At 42.2% G+C, this 14346-nt stretch overlaps 1 protein-coding gene across 1 annotated transcript in view; it reads right to left on the reverse strand.

The window, feature by feature from the left end:
- The window catches only part of map7d3 (MAP7 domain containing 3), a 34262-nt gene extending 22347 nt beyond the window's left edge, over window positions 1–11915 (reverse strand). Inside the window, exons 1-4 of the mRNA XM_048605369.1 lie at window positions 11834–11915; window positions 3590–3694; window positions 1545–1625; window positions 152–315 (exon numbers count right to left, since the gene is read on the reverse strand). Coding sequence (XP_048461326.1) covers window positions 152–315; window positions 1545–1625; window positions 3590–3694; window positions 11834–11867 — 384 coding nt within the window. The 5' untranslated portion in view covers window positions 11868–11915. The remainder of the gene's footprint in view (window positions 1–151; window positions 316–1544; window positions 1626–3589; window positions 3695–11833) is intronic.
- Window positions 11916–14346: the final 2431 nt, after the last annotated feature.

Raw genomic sequence — 14346 nt, forward strand, 5'->3', positions numbered from 1 at the left:
ATGATAGAGCAGGATTGAGGGGCTGAATGGTCAACTCCTGTTCCTATTTCATGTAATTTTGCAACATTCAGTATAATGAATGTTTGAGGAGGAGGATGAGGGGTCTGACCCCAAACCGCACCGCGCCCCCCACCACCACCCCTCTACAGACCTTTTCTTCTTCCTGTTTTTGTCTCCGTTTCTCTTCCACTGCAACTCTCTTCTGCTGCTCCTTCTGCCGTTGTTCTTGCAGTTTCCTCTGGCGTTCTTCCATTTGTTTCTCATACTGGAGTCGTATTTTCTTTTCTTTTTCTAGCATGTAAAGTTCTCTCGCAGCTGATGGTATAAATGTAAAACAACAGTGGATCAGTTATTAAAAAATATTAATGCCATTTAAATATTACCATGGCGACCTTCACTGTTCGATACTTCACACATCACTAATAACTTTATCCATTCACCTCAGGTCCTTTTCACTCAGGATACAACTTGTCTATCGAGATCCACTACTATCAACACTCTTGGGGTGATGAGGTATTGTAACCATTGATCAGAAATGAACAGTGGACTGCCATATAAATAAAGCAGCTGCTAGGTCAAAGTGGGGAGTAAAGTAACTTCGAGTCCCCAAAACCTGATCACCATCTAGAACACAAGTCGAGGGTGCGAAGCAATGCTCCCCCCTTGCCTGGAGGGGTGCAGCTCCAACAAAACACAAGCAGCTCGACACCATCCAGGTGGCATGGAGTAGCCTCCCTAACCCTGGACTGGGTTCAAGTCCCACCTGCTCCAGAAGTGTGTAATAATGTTTTTTAACAGGCTGATTAATAGGCTAAATTTAAAAAAATAAAGCAGCCCGCTTGATTGACACCGCATCCACCACCTTCAACATTCACTCCCTCCAACAGTGTTCCCCTTGATTGAGGGGTTAATCACAAGAGGGCATAGTTTAGGATAAGGGACAGGAGATTCACCGGGGGATTTGAGAATAAAAAAAACAAACTTATTTCTCCTCAGCAGGTGGTGGGAATCTGGAATGCACTGCCTGGGTAGGTCATGGAGGCCAGAAAACTTACAACCTTTAAAAACATTTTTGGTCAAGCACTTGAAATATCATAATGTTCAAGGAGGCAGTAAGGACTGCAGATGCTGAAAGCCAGAGTCAATAAATGTGGAGCTGGAAAAGCACAGGTCAGATAGCATCCAAGGAGCAGGAAAGTCAATGTTTCAGGCTGAAACCTTTCATCAGGACTGGAAGTTCAAGGATATGGGACAAATGTAGGAACTTGGGATTGGCGTGTCTTTAGTGGTTAAGTCATTGTCGATACAGACTCGATGGGCTGAAGGACCTTTACAGTGTTGTATTACTATGACTATGATTCATGAGACAAAACCGCAAAACATCTCCATATTCCTCCTATGCCTACACTCATTTCCACTACAGTCCCACTCCCACACTCTACTCTTCATTACTTGTCCCCAACCCGTGTCTCTAGACTCCCCTCTTCTCCATACCCTCCTCCCTTGCTCCCACACATTCCTCTACCTGAAAAGTTGTCACTCACCAATCTCTTTCTCCCTTTCCTCTCGCCGTTCCTTGGCTAGTCTCTGTCTTTCAACTGTCTTTAGCGTGGAGCCGTCTATCACTGATTAAGAGAAATCACATGATATTAGTGAGTAGAGATGATGAGCTGGTTGATGAGAATTTTATTTACTACTGACAAAGCAAACTTGTTGGAGGGACAGAGTGGCCAGTCAGTAGAAACACTTCTACTGATAGACTGAGGCTAAATGTATTTGGAACACTCGGCACTGAATGTAGCTGGAACATCAGCAACAGCTATGGTCTAGTCAATGATGGACTGTAACTAGTGACATGCTGCAGGGTTCAGTTCTCAGACCTCAACTATTTACAATCTGTATAAATGATCTGCAAACAGGGACAGAAAGTAACATAGCAAAATTTGTGGATGATACTAAAACAGATGGGAAAGCAGGCAGTGACAAGGCGATAAAGAGTTTACAGATGGATATCGACTGGCTAGGAGAGTGGGCCAGAATCAGGCATATGGAGTTTGATGTGGATAAGTGCGAGTTTGTCCATTTCTGTGGGAAAATAATAAAAGGGAAAATTATTTAAATGGGAGGCAGATTCAAAATGCAGAGGAATCTGGGTGTCCTTGCACATGAATCGCAAAAAGTGCGTATGCAGATGCACCATATGTCAAGAAAGGCAAATAGAATCTTGACATTTATTGCACAAGGACTGGGCTATAAAAATAAAGTAAAGTAGTGTTACTACAAATACATAAGGCACTGGTGAGGCCACATCTGGAGTAGTGCAGCCAGTTTTGTCTCCTTACTTCAGGAATGAGGTGGTGTCACTGGAGGCAGTTCAGAGGGGGGGGGGGGGTCACCAGATTGATTCCAGGGATGAAAGGGCTGTTGTACAAAGAACAGTTGAATAGCTTGGGCTTGTACTTGCTGAAGTTCAGAAAAATGATGGGGGACCTGATTGAGGTGTATAAAATTCTAAAAAGGATTGATTAGGTGAATGTGGAACAGATGTTCCCCCTTGTGGAACGTCTCAAACAAGATGCAATAGATACAGAGTGAGAGGAGATGTGTTCAAAACGGAGATTAGGATAGGGTTGTGAATCTATGGAACTCACTGCCCAGAGTGCAGCAGAGGCAGAATCAAGATTAGCAGAATCAAGATAGAAATAGATATGTTTCCGATGAAAAGCGCAATAAAGGACAATGTGAAGCTGGCTGGAAAATGGAGTGGAGACCAGGATAAGGTCAGCCCTATTATGTTTAATGGTGGAGCAGGTTTGAAGGGCTGAGTTACTTACTCCCACTCCTATCATCTAGGTTCCTAAATTGAAAAGCAAAACGTGTCTTGGACTCAGAGTACTTTTGATCAGTGAATCAAAAAGGAGGCAATAGTGCTCATCGACAACCAACTAAAACAACTGTGCAAAAAAAACTTATTGTCTGTTATCTTGTCCCAGACTCTTCCATAAGATTCCCAGTGAATTCTTCCATCCCAGCAATTGCAGCACCAGAACGTGAAGCTCTTTGGAAAGTAGGGGAGACACAAAGATACCCAGCAAGAGAGAAAGAATAGCAAAGTGTAGACTCTAGCAGAGAGATCAGCTCTATCATCTGAGAGAATAATAATTTTGATTTATCAAACCAAATCAGAGATACACAGCAAAGAGTCCATCCATTTCATTGTCCCTGTGCCGTCTCTCATAACCCCTACGCTTTGCTCAAAGTTTTTATTTACCCCACTTTGTGGGAGAGGGTGTGAGATTGGAAAATTGACACTCGGACTCAGATCATTGTGTATTTTGTTATGGGTATGAGCTGTCACTTTGCCTGGTGATAAAGAACCAGATGTTAAATGGCTACTTGCATGGTACTCTGAAGCATCCAAATGGAGTAAACTGTTTAAAACCGGTTTAAATGCACATTGGCTGCTGGTTTACAACGATCTAAACTAGACTGTGCACAAACTCTGGATGGACTTGCCACAGAATGGACATTGTTGACCCTGGTCATCTATCTCAACCTGTACCAATCAGCTCAGCAGGGATCCGGGTACCTGGTTTGTTTGGTGCCTTTGCAACGACTGGTGCTGGGTCAGAGGAAACGGGACTATTTACACTTTGGCTTCTTCTTTCCTCTGCTTGGGCTTGTGCTGCAGCCACTGAGAAAGAGAGAGAGAGAGAGAGAAAAACAAAATCTTTAAAATAATATAGCACAGGTGAGAGACACATGGCCAATTGTGCTTGTGTCTGCTCTGGGAAAGAGCAAATCACTATTCCTACTGTCCTTCTCTTTCCTCACTGCTTTGTACATTTTCCTTTTCAAATAATTCTCATTTGAAAGTCATGGTTGAATACGTGCCCACCACCTCTTCAGGCAGTGTGGTCACAACTATTGCACCGTAAATGTCAAAAAGGGAATCTTCTTGGATTCTGGTTCTTTTGCCAATTGTGCTCAATCTGTCCCTCTCTGGTTACTGACCCTATAGGCAATGGAAACATGGTCTCCTTATTTATTTTATCAAAAGCCTTCATGATTTTCACAATCTCTGTGAATTTCCTGTCAGACATCTCTGCTCAAAAGGTGAATAATTCCATCTTCTCCATGTAACTGATATCCCTCATCCCGTTCTAGTTTCTGCTTCCTAAGGCCTTGACATCTTTCCGAAAGTATGGGGCCTACAATTGAACAACCTAGCTGTGCCTTAACCCATGGTTTAAGGTTTTCTATGATCTCCAATGCTTTTGTACACTATTCCTCTATCAATAAAGCCTGGGGTTCCATATGGCTTTGCAACAGCATTCGCAGTTCGTCTTGCACTGTGTAAAGTTTGAGGATGTAAACTGTGTCTCAGCTGTTGTAATCCCATTAAAATTGAACTGTCATTCTTCGGACGAAAATATATCATTAGCAATTCTCTGTTAAACTTCACTAGTGATGCACTCGCCCACTTCATAGTAATAGTACACATCCTGCTAAAATCTATCTACGGCATAGTCACAAACAGTACAGTTTTTGAAAGAACAGACAGCACCCATTATGGTACACCAGTTCTGGATTGCAGTTTCTGAAAATGAATGAAACACCTTGACAACTGCTGATCAAATCTGAAAATACTGGACAATATGAGGTACTAGACATGCTTGCTGAGCCAGTGGGTTCGGTTGCAGACGTTTCATCACCCCGCTAGGTAACATTGTCAATGCGCCTCCGGTGAAACGTCCCGCTTGTTATTTATATGCCTCGGTTTGCTGGGGCGGTTGATATTACTTCCAGTTTGTACACAGGGTCCAATTCAATGTGCTTGCTGATGGAGTTCCAGTTGGAATACCAGGCCTCCAGGAATTCCCTGGCATATCAGTGTTTGGCTTGTGTGATTATCGATGTGTTATCCCAGTTGAATGTGCGTCCCGCAGTTTGGCTGATACGCGAGTAGCCCACAAACCGCCCTACAACAGCTACTGACAAATGTAAAGGATCCCATACACAAAACCAGCAAAACCGGGGTAATATACAAAATACCATGCAAGGACTGTAAGAAACACTACATAAGCCAAACCAGAAGAAAATTGACTACACGGATACATGAACACCAACTAGCCACCAAGAGACACAACCAATTCCCACTTGTCTCACTTCACAAGAGGGGACACATTCGACTGGGACAACACATCGATAATCGCACAAGCCAAACAGAGACATGCCAGGGAATTCCTGGAGGCCTGGTATTCAAATGAGAACTCGATCAACAAACATAGAATTCAATCCTGTGTACAATCCACTGAGAAATAAAACCGGAAGTAACAAGTGGAAACAGAATACCAACGTTTCACCGGAGGTGCACTGACGATGTTACCTAGCAGGGTAAGGAAACATTTGTAACCAAACCCACCGGCTCGGCGAGCATGTCTACAACCTCATCCATAACCCAAGCTACAAATTTTCTCGAAAACTTTAAACTGGACGATACTTCCAATTCATTGTTATTGACAAAAAGACAAATAAAATGTTGGAAATATTCATTCAATAGCATTGGCATCATCTGAATTAACATTTCAGATTGATCAGATTTCCAGCATTTGCAATTTGTATAGTTACATGTGGCATCCCAGTGTATGGGATAACAGGGAGATTCTCCAAGGCATATTACTAAAACAGCTGTTGTTAACCGCAATAGTTATACTTTAGGTTTTTATATCAAAAGCAAAATACAGCAAATGATGAAAATCTAGAAAACAAAATGCTGGGGAAACTCAGCCGGTCTTGCAGCATCTGTGGAGAGAAAAACAGGGTTACATTTCAAGTTCAACGATGATTTTTCAGAGCACAGATCTGAACACAGTTCTAATGAGATGACGATGGCCTTGTGGTATTATCATCAGACTGTTAATCCAGAGATCCAGGTAATGTTCTGGGGACCCAGGTTCGAATCACACCACAGCACATAATGGAATTTGAATTCAATAAAAATCTGGAATGGAGAGTCTAATAATGATCATGAATCCATTTTCGATTGTTGGAAAAACCCATCTGGTTCACTAAGCCCTTTAGGGAAGGAAACAGCAATCCTTACCTGGTCTGGCCTGCATGAGACTCTAGACCCAGAGCAATGCGGTTGACTTTTAAACCGGCCTCTGGGATGGGCAATAAATGCTGGCCTAGCCACTGCTGCCCTCATCCAATGAGGAAAATAAAGACAAGTCATTGGAATCAAAACTGTTTCTCTCTCTACAGATGCTGCCAGACCTACAGCATTTTACACTATTAGATACTTGTTTTCAGAATGAGACAAGTGAATACCACTGCCCATCACCTGTCCTCTCAAGGGCAGCTGCAGTGTGGCACTGCACTCATACGCGAAGCAAGCCGATTGGGTGCAAGGGTCAAAGGAACAGAGGAATAGAAGTAGGCCATGCAGGCCCTCGAGCCTGTTCCACCATTCAATCAGATCTGTGGCTCTTAGATTTAAAATTAACAACTGATCCAACATCAACTGTTATTCGTGAGAGAGAGTGTGAGAGAGCGAGATCCAAACATCTACCACCCTTTTGTTTGTAGAAATGCTTCCTAACATCTCTCCTGAACAGTCTGGTCCTAATTTTCACATTATGCCCTCATTCTGTTCTAGAATCTTCAAATAGTGGAAATAGCTTATCTTTACCCACCCTGTCTTTTCTTGTTAATGTCTTGAAGACTTTAATCATATCACACCCCTAACCTTCTAAATTCTAGAGAAAATAGGCCAAGTTTGTAAAATCTCTCCTCATAACTTAACCTCTGAATCCCAGGCATCATTCTTGTAAGCCTGTGTTGCACTCGCTCCTAGGCCAAAATATCGTTCATAAGGTGTGTCTGCTCTCAGCAGGGTCTGAACAGCATTTTGTAAGACTACAGCATAACTTTCACATCTGCATACTCCAGTCCTCTAGATATAAAGGCCAGCATTCCATTAGCTTTCTTGATTTTTACCTGCACCTGTTCCTGGCATTTTAAAGATTTATGCAACTGAAGCTCCAAGTCTCTTTGGACAGCCACTGTTTCTAACTTCATATCACCTAGAAATTACCCAGATCTTTATTTCAGAATCCCCTTCCCCTCCCCCATTTCTGAAGCAGGGTCTCGACACGAAACGTCAGCTTTCCTGCTCCTCTGATGCTGCCTGGCCTGCTGTGTTCATCCAGCTCTACACCTTGTTATCCAATGTTTTTCAGTTGTTTTATCCATTAGCAGATTTTCCCAGATAACTGTGGACAGTCTATGTCTCATCTCTTTAAAGTCAGCCTTACACAAACCAAAAAAACCTTCGTAGTTGTTTCGTGCTTTTTGCTTTCAAATACTACATTGAACTCAATCATGTTGTGATCGTTACATAATAAATGTTCATGCACCATTAGTTTACTAATTAAATCTGGCTCATTATTAAATCCAAATTTGCTTGTCCCCTTGTTGCATTCAGGGCATATTGCTTCCCCAAAGAAATGTAAGCGTTCACTTTTGATGAGCCTGAAAGATTTCAATCATCTCCTGATGCTAGACCACAAACCATCAATATTACATTTCGCACAATGTATTCTTGGCCTCTAAATTGCTAGTTCGCTACCATAAGCACAGCACCATCATACCTATGCTATACAGTCATAGAATCTACATCACTGATAAAAGCCCTTCAGCCCATCATATCTGCATTGGTCAAACAGAACCATAATTATTCTGATCCCATTTCCAATTGTCTTGTTTGCCTCTGCATCACAAGTGCACATCTAAATACTTAAATGTTATGAGGATTTGTGGTTCTAACACCCTCACATGCAGTCAGTTCCAGATTTTCACCACCCTCTGGATGAAAAAAAATGTTTCCTCGTCTCCTCCAGACCATCTGCCCATTACCTTAAATCTATGCTCCCTGGTCATCGATCCTTCCAACAAGGGGATAGTTTCCTTCCTGTCTGCCCTTCTACTCTCCACATAATTTTATACATCTCAATCATGTCTCCTCAGTTTCCTCTGCTCCAACACCAGTGACCAGCCCATCTTTATTTTGTAATCTAAGGCAATCCTGCTCACTATTTACCACCCAACCGATTTTTATATCAACTGCGAATTTACCGATTACCCTCCCACATTCAAGTCTAAATTAATCTTAATTGACTGAGTGGCAGGGAGAGGGTCTTTGATACAATTAAAGAAATTAGCATAGACAGACAGGAGGTTGAGTGGACTGGTAGTCTTGAAAGTAGATAGGGCCAAACAGCAAGGGCCCCAACACTGACCCCTGTAGGAAAACAATGGACACAGACTTCAAGCTAGAAAAACACCCCTCAACGGCCACTCTGGATCCAGAATTGGCGGAGTGGCAGAGAGTAACTTGTCAAATTTCCTACGATCCCACGGGGTCTTATCTTTGCTATCAGTCTCCCATGCGAGACCTTATCAAAAGCTGTGCTGAAGTCCAAGTAAATTTCATTAAAAGCACTGCCCTCATTCACACACCTGGTCACCTCTGAAAAATTCAAATCAAGTTGGTCAGACACAAACTCCTCTTAACAAGACCATTCTAACAGTTCATGATTAATCCCTGCCTCTCCAAATGCAGAGTAATTCTGTCGCTCAGAATTGTTTCCAACCATTTCCCTACCTTAGGAGGTTAGACCGACTGGCCTGTAGGCTCCTGGTTTATCTTTTGCTCCCTTCTTGATCAACAGTACCATATTGCCTGCCTTCTGGTACCTCTCCTGTGGCCAGTGCCCCTGCTATGTCCTCCCCACCTCACTTAACAGCCTGGGTTATATTTCATCCAATCTGGAGATTTACCTACTTTAAGCCTGTCAAACCACTCAGAACCTTCTGTCTGTCTCTGCTAATTTCTTTAATTGTATCACAGGCCCTCTCCCCAATTTCCATACTTGTCCCTCTCACTAGTGAGCACCAACACAAAGTATTCATTTAAAATCCTACCTACATCCTCTGGATCCACACACAAATTACCACCGTGGTCCTTAAGTGGACCCCACTCTTTTTCGTCAATATCCTTTTACCCTTAACGTACTTGTAAAATAACTTTGGATTTTCCTTTATTTTATGGGCCAGTATCCTTTCATAGCCCCTTTAGCTTTCCTAACCTCCCTCTCGCACATTCTATACTCCTCTAGGACCTCTGCTGTTTTGAGCCCTCAGTATCTGCCATAAGACTCCACTTTTTCTCTGAATCCAATGCTCTATATCCCTTAACATTCAGGGTTCACAGGATTTGTTCCACCCTTTTCCTTTATTGGGAGATGTTGGCCCCATACTCTCCATATTTTCTTCCTGCACCCCACTGTTCAGAGACAGATTTACTCTCAGGTTCTTCCGAACCATGGTGGCCAAGTCATAGCTGATCTTATTAAAGTTAACCTTCACCCAGTTGAGATCTTTGTTTTCAGGCCCATTCTTGTCCTTTTCCCTAATAATCTTGAATCTCTGAGTTATGATCACGTCAGCAAAACACTCCCCACTGATACTTCAAACACTTGCCCAGGTTCGTTACCCAAAATCAAGTCCAGACCATCCCCTCTCTTCAAGGTCCTCTCCGTACTGGCTCACAAAGCTTTCCTGATGCACGTTAAGAAATCCGCCCGCTCCAAACCTGTCACACAATGACTACCCCAGTTAATGTCGGAGAAGTTGAAATATCCTGTGATCCTACTACTCTTACAATTTCCTGAAATTTATCTACATATCAGATTTTCTACTTCTCTTGGACGGTTAAGGGATCTACAGTACACTCCCAGCAATGGGACTGCTCCTTTTGTGGTTTTTAAGTTCTACCCATATGGCTTTATTTGAGAAACCTTCTAAGATGTCATCCCTTCTTACTGCTGTAATAGATTCCTTTATCAAAATTGTGACACCTTCTCTTTGACCTCCTTCCCTGTCTCGCCTGAGGGCCATGTATCCTGGGATATCGAGCATCCAATCTTGCTCCTCTCTCAACCACGTCTCATTGACGGCAATGATATTGTACCCTCATGTTTTAATTTGTGTCCTCAACTCATCTGCTTTGTCAACCTCTTTGCATTAAATTAAATACCATCCATGACAAATTCCCTTGTGCCTTAATTTGCCTGTAATGTCAATGCCTTCCTGTCACTTCTAATTTTAGCCATTCATCTTCCGTTGCTGAACATTCTCTCTGGATCCCAAAAGACCGTCAAGGTACTTTCAACTCTTCCCCAACATCATCAATATCATCCCCCGCAAGGATGTTGGTCCCATTCCTGTTCCCTTTCACCTTGTACGGATCCGACTGCCCTTCAAAACAGTTTCAACGTCCCAGAAATCTGAAGCTCTTCCTCCTGCACCATCTCTCCTGCCACATATTCACCTAGTCTAACCTCTACTCACTTACACAGAGCACTGGAAGTAATTCAGCAATTACCATCTTTTGGGTCCCATTCTTTAATCCACTTCCTAAATCCTGCTTTCAGGACCTCACCCCTTTTCCTTCCAATATCATTGGTACCAAAAGCCCACCATGACAGATGGTAGAATTTGAATTCAATAAAAATGTGGAATCAAGGGTCTAATGATGGCCATGAAACCGCTGTTGGAAAAACCCATCTGGTTCACTAAAGTCCTTTAGGGAAGGAAATTGCCATCCTTACCTGGTGTGGTCTACATGTGTCTCTAGATCCACTGCAATGTGGTTGACTCTTAACTGCCCTCTGGGCAATTAGGGATAGGCAATAAATGGTGGCCTTGTAAGTGACACCCAGATCCCATTAATGAATATAAAAAATACACCATGATTTCTTTGTGCTTACCTTCCCCCTTCAGAATGCCTTGCAACCAGTGACATCCCTGATCCTGCCACCAGGGAAGCAACACATTATTCTGGACTCTTTTGCTGCTGCAAAAGTGCCCATCTGTTCCTCTAACAATTTAATCCCTGGTATTCTTTTTCCTCCCTTCTTGTATAGCAGACCCACCCACGGTACCGTGAAGTTAGCTGCCACTGCTTTCTCTTATACAGTCGTTCCCCCAGCATATCCAAAACTAGTTTATCTGTTAGAAACAAGGGCAGCCATTACCTGCTTTCCTCCACTCTGCCTAGTGGTCACCCATCTCTTTCTACCTGCTTACTCTGCACTTGTGATGTGACCAACTCATTGAATGTGCTATACACAACTTGCTCCACTTTGTGGATGCTCCACACTGAAGCCACCGGCAGCTCCAGTTCCAAAATGTGGTTAGTCAGGAGCTACAGCTGGACACACTTCCTGCACATGGTCACCAAGGACAACCAAAACTTTATGAACTGAAGAATTCTGAAGGGTCACTGGGCCAAAAGCATTAACTCTGCTTTCTTTCCTCACATGCTGCTGGACCTACTGAGTTTTTCCAGCAATTTCTGCTTTTGGTGAAAACTGAAGCTTTAATGATTTACAACTAGCACAGGAGAAGCAAATCATGGGTGAGAGCTCTGCTGCAATGGCTTCTGTTAAACGCCTTAGTAACTCTTTAGAAAAACATAATAATTATGTAAGAATGCATTAACTTATATCCCCTATACTACTTTGCTGACATATTCCTTTGTTATATTGGCTCTAACTTTCATCCAAAAAAAACTTTAAAACCACAAACTAAATCAACAGACTTTCCTGTAATGTCATGTTTTGACTTGTTATCTCAGTCAGCTGTCCCCTGACATTACAGCTGTTGAACTAGGACTCCCTTCTCTCTGCTCAGTGGAAGCTGAACTATTACAAACTATAAACCCTGAAAAGGACTGTACAAACAAACAAAATAAAACAAAACACACCTCTTTGCCTGTGCATTGAACTCCCACGAAGCATTTAATTTCCAGTATCACTCAGGCTGTACCTTCTCCCAACTGTTTGAGGAAGCATACTGATCATGTGCTTTTCACAGTTCCTTTCTTAAATAGAGCTGGGGTGAGCTGAAATTACTCTCACTTGTTAAACTTCAATAGTAATTACCACTATTGAGGGCCTATTTAGGCTTCAGGTGATTGACAGTTAACTGTTCTCGGTCAGCTGAGCCAGCAGTCTTGTTAACCTTTTCATATATAATTGAACTTAAAAAAACCGTGATGCATTAAATTTCCAATATCTCACTCTCGCTTGGGTGGCACCTCACTCTAGAAATGCCCTCTCCCAATTGCTTGTGGAAAGCGTAGATGCTATATGTTAAAGAGCTAGATCTTAGGGGCACGTTTGGAACCTCTGCAATACCTGCGTGCCTCAGCCTTGCTCCCACCCAAAGTAAATACAGTTACTGAGCAACCTCGTCAAAGCAAAGCAATCTCTACATACTGGTGATAACATTTCACAATAGTACACGGCCAGCATTCCATACCAGACACAGAGGACTAAGTAATTTCCCCCAAGGAATGGGTGTAATATACTACAGGGTGAGGATGGAGTTCTCCAGAGCTCAAAAATGTGTCCATACTTTACCCACCAATTAATGAAGTGGATTATTTCCGAGTAATATCTTCTCCTGTTTGAATCCTCTGATACTTACTGGCCTGCAATTTATTTCCTTGCCTTTAAGAAGGGTGGGCGAGTTACTCCCAGCTCTGGGTAAACTTATTCCAGAATGATGCTTGCTAAATGCACAACCTTTAGAACCAGAGGCTAGAATGTTACAAACTGAACTACACAACATTCACCAAGTTAAACTAACAAAGCAATGCAGAGAGGGGACAAGCACAGCTTCCAGTCATTCACCCTAAAATTATTTCTAAACCGTATTATATTCCTTAAATTGATAAGCCAACCTTGCAGACCCGGAAGAACAAGTAACTGACTCCAACAACAGAAACACGAAGAGCATGTAACTTCATCACATGACTCCCAGCACAGTTAGCAGTATTAACAGAGTTGAACATTTATTTAATTAGCTATACTCAGAAATACATGATGTAATTTGTGATGAATAAATAAACATAACTCAGACCTGCAGGTTACAACAGGGTCACTGCACTGTTGGCAAAACACTGGAAGCAAGCTCATTCTAAAGACTGCCTCTTGATGCATTATGAAGTCCGAATTAAACTCTGTACTCGATGTACTTTGTAAAACAGACAGGAAGTGACTCAAGTTATAACCATGGCCAAAATATAATCAAAACTGGGGAATCTATGGGGATTTAATAGCAGCAATTATTAGATTGGATGTGGACGAGATTAAGAGAGAAAGATAGAAGGATTTGAGCGATATTAAGGACAGAAACCACTCATTTGCAGCTCGTTTCATCACCATTTGAACAGAACAGGTCAAATGATGCCTCAATTCACTTATCCATTTTTGTTCCATACCCCTTGTGCAACTAGAAAAAAAATCTCAGTTTTGAAACCTGTAACTCAACAGTTTTTTTGGGGATGATGGTTAAAAAGAAAGGAAAGAAAACCATGTTCCCAATTTCCACTACACCTTATACAAAGTACTTCCCGATTTCACTCCCGAGCAGCCTAATGATAATTTACATTCTCTCAAGATGGACAGCCCCACTAGACAAAATTGCTTCTATCAACTCTACATTTAACATTTTAAACCTCTTCAATGAGTTCACTCAATCTTCCTTATCTGCAACAAGACATCGTTTGCCATCAGGGTGGTGGAAATTCCCCTACTGCACTGATGTAGCAACCTGGATTACATGCCAAGTGCTACGAGTGAAACTTGAACCCATGATTTACTGACTCAGATGAAACCTTCAAGATGAGGCAACTGCCTCCAATAACTTGATGCATCAGTGGGACATATGTAGAAGTCAAGTGAGAAGCAAGGGACACCCCCTCTGATTGTTGCAAGGGGCCTTTATTGAGATAATGCACTTTGTTGCTGCATAAAAATTGCATATGGAATCTTAAGGAAAGCTTTGAAGTTACAAATTGTAACTTATTTGTGAAAAGCAAAGCAGTCCATTTCATCATTACTTTTAAACAGGGGAGAGAACTTCAAACACTTTTCCAAGTATTCCCTACATTACATGAACTACACTTCATAAAAACCAAAGAACTGCAGATGCTGTAAATCAAGAACAAAAACAGAAGTTGCTGGAAAGGCTTAGCAAGTCAGAAAGGTCACCAAACCTGAAACATTAACTCGGACTTTTCTTCACAGATGCTGCCAGACCTGATGAACTACACTTCATTAGTCTTCCTGAGAATATGCAAGTGGCTATAGGAATTCTAGTCTGCCTTTATCAAATCTATTAGCCCAAGATCCCTCCTCCTATTGCCTGCTTACTAGTTAAGCAATAACACTGGGAGGTGATGGCCCAAATGGTATTAGTCGCTAGGCTATT

Source organism: Rhincodon typus, chromosome 14 (assembly GCF_021869965.1).
Source record: "Rhincodon typus isolate 14 chromosome 14, sRhiTyp1.1, whole genome shotgun sequence".
Lineage (NCBI taxonomy): Eukaryota > Metazoa > Chordata > Chondrichthyes > Orectolobiformes > Rhincodontidae > Rhincodon > Rhincodon typus.